Below are 12,501 nucleotides of genomic sequence, written 5' to 3'. Positions count from 1 at the left end.
AATACTTGACTGGAAGGCAGGCAGAGAAACTGAGGAATATGCATCACAGCTATCCAATCGATCAACCCCTCCAGACTGATCCTCAGCTAATCACCCATTTTCAGAATTCTTTAAAGCATAGAAAGCTCCTACCTTGGGTACAAACGTGTCCCGAATTTGTGCTGGTCACCGATTCCACTTGCCAGCAAACAGGCTCTGGCGATGGTGCAACAGTAGCCATTTTCATCTGCTGACAAAGCCGTGACTCCTGTTGCTGAAATCCAAGCCCCTCCAAAGGCACTTCAAGCTCTTCTTCCTCTTTATTAATGAAATATAATTCACAGATTAAGAGACATCCTGATCTCTCTCCTAAGCCTCAATCCTTTTGCTGTCTAACCAACTGGCAGAAATTTTTTTTTAACCCTTGTTCTATTTCTAAACCGTAACATGACTGAATGAAATTAAATATTGGCAAGCTAAGATAGCGGTACCAACTTTTTCATACTTGGTGCCATCAATTCAAACTCTTAAAAAAAAAAAGTAAATGTCATTTAAAAAGCAAAAGAAAAAGTTCTTGTGTATGACCTCTTGTTATCTCTGCACATCTGCAAGAAAAACACATGCAACTGACCATTCTCCTTTGGAGATGTGAGGGTTGAAACACCTGCCACACATGCAGAACAAAATCCATCACCCTTAATGATGAGCCAGCTGTGATTGATGGGTCCCTCTCTGATCTGCAACCACAGGTACATGCTACACTGAAGTGCCGCTTACTGGTAAGTAAGATTAATTACTGTGAACATCCAGTAACAGGGCCAAATCTGTTTTTTATGAAACCAATATCAAGTTATATGAAATGCCCACTTTTCACTGATATGTCCACCGTACCTCTATAAATACCTTAGTCTAAAATTCCCACCTTCTGCTATTACAGAACTTGGGATGTTTATAACTCAGAATCTGTGTATGTGTGTGTACAATCTCTTTATTATGTACCAGCTGTATCTGCTTTTAAATTAATGCAGTGTTAAACCAGTTTCCTTACACACTGAGCTGCATATGGTACATAACGAGCAATTTTCACTGAACTATAGAGAGCTACTGATGCCCTTTCTGGGAAGGGCAGACTGAAACAACAGCTAGCCTTTCAACGCTATGGTCACACAAGCTAGCTCTTATTCGCTGATAAAAATGAAGATATCCTTCAAAAACAAAGGACTGTCTAGTCTAATTTGAATAACTTTATATTTACACAGGCTAAGGTGTGCACAGGCATCTATCACAGACCAGCAGATGCAATGTATATTCACAGTCTAACTTGCTCTAAAATTCTTTATATGTCCATGCTCTAAATTAATTTAGGATTTTGACAGTATGATGTCTTAAAAAGAAATATATATTGCAACCTTTCCTCATTGGAAAAATACTCCCACCCCCTGAAGTGTTGAAAACACTTCTCCATCTTCATCAATGTAGATAAGAACTTGGAATTTACCATGGTAATATTCTCCTGTACGAGATCCCCTTGCAGAAAATGCTTAAGACAACATTATAGCTTAACAGCTTGGTAAAAGTCAGATCAATGCAGTTTGAAACATGCAACTTTTTTAATGAATTAGATTTTCTAGGGTTCTTGAATAATTTGTACAAAAAAAGGCTTACCAAAGCAGGCCGTAAGTTCTTTCATCCACTAATTTTCATTGGTAAAGAAAAGAACCCATCATCTAAACTTGCAGCTGATAGCCAATATAAGCCTTAGGATAAATGAGTTTGCTTGTAGAGAATTCTCCAATAGTTCCCGAAAAGGAAAGGTCACACACTACAGCACAAATCACAGGCAGCTTCTGTTCTGTGATGTTTCACTCACTACCAAGCACAAAATGGAAAGGTCTAACGCAGAAGAATGTAGTTCTCATTCTCAGCACTCACTCGCACATTTCTCTATGGATACTTCAAAACACAGCACTGGAAGTAGGAAAATAATAGTTGCATCTATAGTGTATTAATAGACCAAATCAGCTTAAAAACAACACCGAAGGAAGTACTTAACTACAGGAATCTTGACTAGGAAAATCATAATTCATTGTTTCCTTGTTTAAGAAGCAGAGGATAGCTGAAGGATCATTTTATGTATTTGCCTGCCCTTTCTACCAGATACACGGAGGATTTAACTACGTGCTGACAAAGTACAAGAGACTGTACGAAGAAGGATCAGCCCTAATGTGGCCTGAAGCCAATATACACATATCCCATTACACTGCTAGTGTCTGACAATAAGCTGTAGTCTAAACCCAGAAGACTCCCACACTGAAATGGCTACAAGACACTTGATCAAAGGTAGAAAGAAACGTTACATCAACATCTGAAGAAAAGCAAGATGAAAATGATGATTTCAGAAGATTACCCTAAAAGACAGCTAAGAAGTCAACTCCTTTTTAACTTATTCCAACACTCCAAACTCACAGTCTTAAGTATCTAGGGTAAGTACTAACAGACTCTTTCTTATCCGCTTATTAACCAAGAATACAAAACCAGTAATTAATTTAGCAGATACAATACTATATACAAATAAACTGCAAATCCTACAGCCTCAACTACACTGCTAACTGAGAACAGTTTTGTATGTACTCAACTCCTAAATTACATTAGGGAGTTATTAGTTCACCATTCAGAATAAGAGCTCTGATTTGCATTATTGTTTAATGACAAAACTCTACCTCTTATGCTGATTATAATCTTTGTTTAATTATAAGCTATATCATTGTTTAAGCTGATTTGCTGTGTTTTAACTAAATTATGCCCCACAGACAAAGGCTCTTTTGAGCAGCCTATTTCTAGGAAGATGCTACAAGACTGCTATCAGTCTATGTTCTTTCATGAGCAATCATCATACTCATATGCATCTCCATCTTCCATATCATATTTATTTTTGTTGTTTTTTACGATCCAGTTTTATAGTGTAGTAAAATTAGATTTACCTTGAATAAAATTACGTGTCAGCCCTTTTTCACGTAGAAGTGAATGGAAATGAAAGGGCAGGAGCCTGGCACACTAAGTGTGTATTTCTATCACTGCACTTCCGGAAACAACACTTGTTAATATTCTATCAGGCTGCGTCTTTCAGCACATGAGAAATCAAGAACCACTGTCTGTTAATCAATCCCTTGCTGTCAGAGGTCTTAAATACAGAGTGACTGAATTCTATCCCCTGATTGGGTCATACACTTTATTCTTTTAGGACTGTGCAATTTTTAATTTTTTTTTTCTAATAGTCACTTGAGTGGCGTGATTTCTAAGTTAAAAATAAAGTTAATGAACAAAATATTTTTTAAAATTCTTGAAAGTGACAAGAATTGGTTGTTTCAGGTGTATATATCATAATTTATACTATTTATACTTTAATATAGTGCACAGATATTTATTATATCTTTTTTCATTACAGATGAAAAGGGCAAAAGAGAGAAGGATAATCAAGAAACAACACACAGTTGGATCTCCTATTATTTGTCTAAACAAGATTTCTGAAGAGAATATCTTGGTATTTGTCTTGTGGAAGATGCTGTTATAGCCCTGAACATAATGTCCCAGTTTTTCTAATAAAAACTTTCCCCAGGGAGGTAAAAACTCCACTAACTCATGAGCCACAATATTCTGCACAAGTGCAAGAGCACAAGAATGTAAGTACAGCACATTCTGAAGGTGTTCAGAAGCTCAGACTTAATATCAGTTAACAAATCTTTCAGTAATACCCAGTACTTTTACTGTCCTGGCAGGTTTTCAAAGATTAGCTCTACAAACCCAGTTTAAAATAAAATCAGTTTCTGAAGACGTAATATGCGACAGTCACTTGTCTCCAGGCTAAAGATGGGACAGGTACTGTACTCTGGAGATCTATTTAGCGCTCTCACCTTACAACACAACACACAAAAATTAAGCACATAGAAAAAACACAGATTTGCAATGCATATTATTATTTATATTGAAAAGTTCATCTCCAATCGAGCTGAATTACAAGTATTTTTTTTTTAGCCTTCCCTTTCCCAACAACTGTCTAAATACATATAAAATAGTATACACATAGAAAGAGGGTCATCATACCTTTCAACATCTCCCTGCTTTAGTGAGGAAGAAACAAGCTGAAAACAATTCAATGCAACAACCTACTCCAGCTTTCCTCTCCAACCTCTTTCCACTTGTTGCCAGGGTAACCAGTGTTTGCAGATGCCTATAGCGGGCGCCTGGGTTCATGACTTCATCACAGTTAATATTCTCTCTCTCGGTCTCTCTTTATACAGAGAATACACTATATACATATATCCACACACTATAAACATATAGATTATACAACTCCTGCAACCGTTTTTATACTGAGACAATTTACTTTGCTATTCTGATGTGTATAAAATGAAAAATAACACCGTCAAAAATATTCACTTGGCAATTTGCAGATGTGGAGAAAGTTTAAAAGCGGTAGTACTGTAACCAGTAAACAGCTGTTCTGGTCTCTCTGCACTGCACTGTACACTCAATCATTTGATTTTGTCGTGCTGTCAGGTATAAGAGACATTAACGTTACAGTGTTATAAAACATTTTATGTGGAATTTGAAAAAATCCTTTAGTCATGCACTAAACCTATTACATGACAACTGAAAGACAAGCCCAGAAAATGTGACTAGTACCTGGAAAAAATGTTTTCCAGTTTCTGATGGAAGCAGTTTGAAGTATTGTATCCTTTAACATATCTGTGCTATAAGCAACTTACAGTGCATGCACAAAACATCATTTCATTATAGCAAAAAGGAAGGAGCTGAGCTTTGAACTCCAGGACAGAATACTAACATGATTTCAAAAGCAAATGCTTGGAGAAATGAACAGACAACAGCTTCAAGTGCTTAAATCAAGCACTTGCACCACTTGCCTTCATCGCTCTGCAAAACACCTTCCCCAGCCGTTCAGTGTGTCAAGACAAAAAACCTGGAAATACATTACTATGATTTAGCAAATCTGTACTACCTTGCCTTCCAACCACTTCAAAAGAGTAAGGATTGAATTCTGTGTGCCTGCAGACACTAGGAAATACTTCTTTTACTACTCCCAGTAACAATTGGTTTACTTTGTATTTTAATGGCCACTCACAGCACATTGTTCACAGAACTGACAGTTACTTATTTACCATACAAAGTAGATACTATTATTCCATTTTTTTTGTGGTGATGGAAATGGGTCTGATCCTTCGCCACCTCACACAGTGGAGTAAATATCTTACCACATTTCCAAATACTAGTGCTAATGTAAAAACAATTAATTTTCTGTATTCCATCTGCCTCGCCCTCCAGAGTGCTGGGAATTAATACAGCTTTTTTCCCCATACAGCAGTTGCAAAGGACACGGAAAGCTTGGATTTGAAGGAGCTCAGAGTTTCCTTGTACACTGTGCTACTAAGTCAACGGAAAGACTGCACTGGAACACAGGTTGCTTCACTGAACACAGTTCGATAAGGATGCTGACCTACAGAAATAAAGGGGCCATTAGCCCTCAAATTGTATCTGCCATGAGGTACTACCCCACAGCAGGCAGTCAGACTATTGAGTTCATCATGGGATGCGGTAGGTATACTCGGTACCCTTTCCTTACACATTTTCTTTCTCTAAATTCATTCCAAATATCCTGCCATGACATTTATTTCTAGAAAACCACTACCAAAAAGTCATAGCTGTAGAAGTAAGTATTTGACTTGAAATGCTAAATTCAGGAAATTACATTCAAAGCTGACACACAAAGCCATGTGTTAAAAATTAAGCATCGGAGTAATTTTGGAGGCGAAAAGCTGCAGAACACAAGTTCTACTGCCCCCTGAAATGAAAGAAATTCAAGCAGTCTGGTGAACAGAAGTTCACACTGTAATAACATGGTATACTGCTATATTTATCGCTAGGGTCCTGAACAGAGAGAGTCTACTGTACAATTATATGAGACATACCCCAAACTGCTTCCTAATGCCGAGGTCAGCTGTCACAGAACAACATTGATGCGAGCAAAACTTGTAACAGGTGGCTGCTCTGAAAGTGCTTCCTGGCAATAGTCCCTGGCCCATACTAATTCCCAAGCTACCAAAAAAATGTATGGGCCTAGATCAAAAAGACAACAGTTCAACCACATGTACTTTCAAATGGCATTATAAAAATACCGCTAATTGATATTTATGTCTTAATATCTGACTCAGCAAGCACACATCATTTGGACAGCATCACATAGTAGCACCTGGGGATAGTAAGTGTCATTCATTTGCGGTCTACTGCTTCCGAATTTTACGTAATAGTTATCTAATGAAAGTCATAAGACCTTTTCTTCTCTGCCAGTATTTCATCCTTCTTTGGCCTGACAGCCAGCTAAGCACAATGCAAATTAGCAAAAGCAGCTGTTAGAAAAATCTCTTAAAAGAATATAATGACACCCCACAATTTTCTAAGAACTTCGTAAGTAACGTAATACCTGTGCAGCAGGCTTACAACTAGGTCTCTCTTCAGTCTTCATTTGTACAGGAATATATGTAAATTTTATGCTGCTGGCAGTAATCTAAAACGAGTGAAACTGAAACATACTGTAACAACATAGCATCATTACCATGTTCTTTTACAAATCTTTTTACAAAAGGTCTCCAGAAGATGTGTGCCATTAGTGCAAGATATCCATAGGCCAGCGACTCCCCGGGATTTTCAGGGGGATCTAAGAGTGCACAGGGCTAGAGAGCCTCCTGGACCACAAACCTGTCCAGCCTGCACCAAACCCCTGGCTATATATCTCACAGGCCACAGTTAGGAAGCTGCCATTCCTGCCCTATCTTTCTTACTATCTAACATGGGTACATAAAAACGATGACAGTTTAATTTCAAAGGATCTTCTGCACAGTGTTGGATTGAATAAATAAAACTTAAGAAATTTGAAGGGTAAAGATCAGAAATAGACATTAAGTGTACTGTAAAACTCTTCTGGAATGAATTTGTTGCAATAGCAAAGCAAATCAGCGTACTTCCAAAGGGAAGAGGAAAAGACATGACTGACTGGTACTGTTTGAGCACTAGGCAAAAGGGAATTAAGAAGTCATTCACCAACAGGAACCCCCTGCTGACATTCAGCAGTGAAGTTGTTTTCAGAGTGCACCCGTTGTGCAAAATAAAAAGCTTCATGAAAAGCAAGGATCAGACAAGGGGAAGTGAGAATACCAACGCCAAGGAGGCTGAAACAGCAAGACATCAGAGAGAGCAAATGCAGAGCTAGCTGAAGGCAGTCCGGTTGATTTCTACTAGTGACTTTGCAGTCACTAACAGGTGGATAGGAGCTTCTACCCTAGGATGGTACAAAAGGCGTGGGGTTACAAATATTTAGAGTTTTTAAAGCCTTGGAGGAATTCAGCCTTGGGAACTGAGGGAGACAGCTGCTGAAAACCAGGATAAGTCAACATGGGAAATGAAGGAGAAAGTAATGAAAATAAGTGGCAAGTGACACAAGAAAACAGAGCAGAACAACACGTGCATTTAAGAGAGAACCCTCATGCCAGGTAACTGCAACATGGAAGAGTGCTCACATGAGGCCACAGGTCCTTGCCCAGTCTAACCTTTCCTGTGTTTCAGCTTTTTTTGAGCCATCTGTTGAGAACAGCTCTGTGCTCTAAAGCACGATTTTGAATTCAGCAGAAAAAACAAGGTAAGACACTGACTGCAATTAAGAGGGTTGAATGTTACTACTTCCAGTCATTTAAAGAATACCTGAAAGTTTGAACTGAAATCCATATTTAAAATAAGGCATGGCCAATGAGAACCAAGTACTTTGGCCATTTTGTGTAAGCAGAAAGTTTTCAGTACACTGAATTACAGGCTCTTAAAATCTGTGTTTTGTCTTTAGAAATTTATGATAAGCAAACTCAGAAGACACTGAGATCAGTATGTGGCTAAACAATCTCCATTGTTTCACTCAGATAGAAACAGGGATAGTGGATGTCCACTGATGTTTGGATATCTAGAAACTGTGAGGAATCAAGGTGAGCCCTTGTGCCATGCACTGTTTCAATATGAAGACAGATGCTGTCAATGCAAAATTATAGAGTTGACAAATTCTTTGCAGTATTTCCCTCTCCCTTACATAAATTGCCTCAGTCTTCTGAGAACTCAGTATCAACCTAAAGTCATGTATCAGTTATTAAAATAAACTAAGCCGCAGACTTCTGGGAAAAGATGCTCTTTACATCTAAAGTACTCTTACGACTCCGACGCCCAGTTAAAAGCCAGGATGAACTGCCATATTACAACATCACTACTGAATTCTTAGGACTTATCACTTTAAAATCCTCTTTATTTTGAACATCTGTCTTTTAGGGAGTCTGCTGGTGCCTACACACACTTAAACAATTTAACTTCATTGCTCACTATTACAATAGTGCTACTTACCTTTCCATGCAACCGTCCTCACTTGCATTTATTTCTTGTGCTTCTGAAAATCTAAAAGTTCTACAGGTTGAAATATATTTACACTTCTACTTGCCCTGTTGTGCCTAGATAACAAACATCTGAAATTATAGCAGGATATTCACATGGCTTATGGAGTGCAGCTTCCCTGCACACTACAGAAAAAAACTGTCTTCCTTAGCTCTGAATTTCTAAGTTTGGACAGCTATATCATGACCTTCTTGTTTTTATATTGAAATGCTTAGGCCTTAAATGGCCATGAATTCAAGGCGGGGGGGGACTGTTACTCTTCTACTCCGATTTTATATTCCAATTTTGTAAATAGCTGGCTTTAAGCAGAACACATTACTTTAAATAATTCCAAGTATAAAAACCTTCTCTTGGTATCAAAACTCAGATGTGCATGTTTTCCTGTTCATTCCTTATAAGAATCGTTATTAAAATAAGGACAGCGAAGAAGAAAGTGTCAAGATTTTTCAGCAATTTAGAACAGCGTAATACTGGAACAGTGTGACAGGCTGGAGAAGGTTTATCTTAATTGTCCTATTTTAGTTTCCCCAGAGAAAATTTTAGGCTGAGCCTCAAAGGCTGGTAGTCCCATGTACATTTATGCCTAAATGTAGGAAGCTCTCGTGCTGAAACTACCACTATCATCACTTTGCTGCTGGACTTCATCACGCTGTATGCTGTACAAGTTAGACATGTACTAAACAAAATATCACTGAAATATTTACATAAGAAATGAGTGGCATAGCATCAACATTGCTTGGAAAGCCATTCCTTTTTCTGGGTGAAGTCACAGAAAATGATAGCAGCTAACACTCTCTGATGCGGAATACTTTCACATGAACAAATAGATACAGGAGGAGGTGACAAGAGACAAAAAAGATGAAAGCAGATTACTCTAAAAATGGGAGGAGTTTTTACAGAAACAGAGCTAATGAAAGGCAAATGAAAAAGGGTTATAACAGAATTATAAGTAATTCTTTTTAGAGGAGGTGGATGCAGAGGTAGGAGAATTAAAAAGAAAAGAAAAAGGAAGGACACGGCAGTAATTGGTGTCTCTCTCAGCTAGAGAAATGAGCTGTCACGTAGGTCTGAGAGCCAGAAAGCCAGATACAACACATGCATTCAGCACTGGAATGAGAGCTCTGCAGAGAAAGCCTCTTGATCTTCAGACACAGTTTCAGGGGTATAATTTTGGCAGCTAACCCTTCCATCTCCCTCAACCAAGATGATGTATAGAAAGCATAAAAGAAGAAAGAACAATATGTAACTTTACAACCCTAACAAAGCCTAGGAAGTCAAAAGATTAAAATAAACGTTCCAATCACTGCAGCGTGGCCTGGGAAATTGCAGAGAGGAAAGCATGTCAGAAATGCTCGTGAGTTTTGTTTGAAAACCAAAGGAATGCGTGAGTTCTTATCTGCATTGTCATTCCTACCAGTCTCCTTATTAAGGGTACAGCAACTTCACAGAGGATTCATTTTTTTTCTCCCCTGTTATCTAGGCACAAACCTGAATTACTCCCTGTTGAACAAGCCTGCCAAGATACATCATGACACCATCCAACTCCATTCTTTAGCTTCATAAGGACAATAACAAATGTGGTTTACACATTGACTAAGCCATTCCTTCCTTATCACTCCCCTTTCCTTTCTTCCCCTCCCCAAGACAATCTCTCCCTAGATTTGTGAAAAAGGAAAATTAGATTATTATAATGCAATTGCTAATATTGGATGTTAAATTTCAATTTTGTCCTATACTCAGAGATTAGCAAATCAGGAAAACGGATTTCTCCCTAATTTGCTCTTCATTGCTGACAAATTCAGATGATTATGTGCATTCAGATGCCAAGGCTGATTACATATGGAAAGAAATAAAATACCAGAAGTATACAGATAAAAATTTCAGAAAGTCACAATACCAGATTAACAAAACATCCAGACTAGATCAGAGTCTATTCATTATTAATCAATATTATGCACCATTAAGTCTCACAAATCTGGGCACTATTTCCACTGTATCCTCACCTGTCACTTTCCACAATACCTGTATGTATATGGTTCATTCATAGCTGTATCTGGGCTCCTATGAATTTGTCTATAGCATTTTGTGAGCAGTGTTAGGGCCCAAGCTTGCGAACAGATGGAGTGAGCACAAGCAGCAGCAGATGCTTTTTCAGACAGCGTTCCTGTTAAGGTTGCAAGAAAGTACAGGCTATGGCAGGTGCTCTGCCACCTTAACATGCGCAGTGTCCCACAAATAAGCACAACCATCTCTTTTGGGCACTCAAGACAAGTCTGAAATTGGGACTAATCTTACTTCCTTCCCCAAAGTGGATCAGTTACTGCCTTGCACAGTGATTTTGACTACTGCTAACAAGCCAGCCTGCCATGAGAGCAGTAAAGAAAAAGACAGCATTTTCATTTAATTCTTTTCTCATCTAGAAAAACTGTATAGGACCAAGTACATAACACAGTCCTAAACAAATCACACAATCGTGCTATAGAATAAGTAACATTTGTTCTGTTTCTTCAATCCTTTTCTGTACTAGGGCTATAAATAATATATTCCCAACATTCCAGTCCCACCAGATGCTTCTTTTCTCAAATGTGAGAAGTAATAGTGATGATACACTAACTTTATGAACCATGTAGAAGCTTGGAATTTTCAGTGTTGTGCATCTCCACACACATATACAGGGCAGTGATAGCTATGCATCTAGTTATGTTAATCAGACACCTCTAAGTCAGATGTAGGCTGTCCACCAGTTTATTTCAATTGCAATCAATTCGAACTTTTTTTAAAGATTTAAGGTATTTAAAAGAACTAGATCCTCACCTCTTTGAAGAAAATAAATGTTTTTATTCTACTAGAGAATTAAAATTCTCTATTTAAGACATACGACTATTTTTAGGTTGCTATTCCATGATTTCACATGCAAGTTACATAGACAGTGGTCACTCTCTTAATCTATCCCAGTAATTAAAATATGTATTAATTATGTAGATGTGCCCAATGCTTGTGTAGCCTTTTGAATGTGGTCTAGTGATCAGAAAATGGGCCAGAATCAGAACTCAGGCACTGACTCAACATGTGGCCTTGGCAAACCGATTAGAGAGGGCCAAAACGTTCTGTCTCCCTGAGACTTACCATGTGCGAGATCACTCATGCTGGGAGCAGTCTCTGCATTTTGACTCCGGAGATGCTCAGTATCCCTGTGTGACTCCTGGGATGGAGGTACTGAAGATGCTGAGGAGGAGGAGGAGGAAGAGGAAGAGGCTGGTTTGGATTTGGAATGCAGATCATTCAGTCTCAAGAGATTTTCAGGAGTCACAGTGTCTGGATTCACTGGGGTAGGATGCAGTGTGGCTGGCGTTACTGGGAAGAAGCTCTCTCTGTTGTCCTTTGTATGCTTCGGGGTTGTGGGTGTTTCTCCTGTGGACTACATAAAACAAAAAAGGGCAGGCAGAGACAGTGAGAAAATACGTGCCGGTAATTCTGCATATGCTACCTGCTTCAGTGACAACTGCAAGCAGTACAATGTTTTGTAGACGGAAAACACTCTCTCTAAAGTGAATATAAAAATCAACCACTATTATAAAGAAATCTTTCTCCTTTACAGATTATTTTTCTGTTCTTTATGGTCTGTTTATCAAACTAGCACTTGAATATTTATTCATATTCACATTTACAATGCTTTATTTAACAAATCCCTCACAACATAACATACGTTCCTGAACTCTGTTATTAAGCGTGAATTACAAACTCCTATGAACAGAAACACACTTCTTTCTTTAAACACATGTTGACAAACCCTTGACCTGAACAAACAGATCTGCAGTGCTTTAAGAGAATCTGCAAATTATTAAATTATTTTTAGTGAATGATGTGAGAAGAAATGGAGAAAGCAGAAAAATGCATTTGCTTGCAAAATAAGTGATCAGCCTAACCCCAAATCATAAATTCCCAATAACTGCAGAACTGAATAACATTGGTGTCCAACTTAGAACAATGCTGTGGAAGATCTGTTGCCTTTGCAGAAATAACAGT

The 12,501-nt window shown here is 38.2% G+C and overlaps 1 protein-coding gene across 1 annotated transcript in view; it reads right to left on the bottom strand.

The window, feature by feature from the left end:
• Nucleotides 1–12,501, bottom strand: part of CABIN1 (calcineurin binding protein 1) — a 115,393-nt gene that overhangs the window by 3,804 nt on the left and 99,088 nt on the right. Inside the window, 2 exon segments of the mRNA XM_009330766.1 lie at nucleotides 133–297; nucleotides 11,602–11,893. Of these exon segments, the coding sequence (XP_009329041.1) occupies nucleotides 133–297; nucleotides 11,602–11,893 (457 nt within the window).

This window comes from Pygoscelis adeliae, unplaced genomic scaffold (genome assembly GCF_000699105.1).
Source record: "Pygoscelis adeliae isolate BGI_AS28 unplaced genomic scaffold, ASM69910v1 Scaffold358, whole genome shotgun sequence".
NCBI classification, from domain to species: Eukaryota; Metazoa; Chordata; class Aves; order Sphenisciformes; family Spheniscidae; genus Pygoscelis; species Pygoscelis adeliae.
The sequence above is the reverse complement of the archived record's forward strand: the minus strand, read 5'-3'. Positions and strand labels throughout refer to the sequence as shown.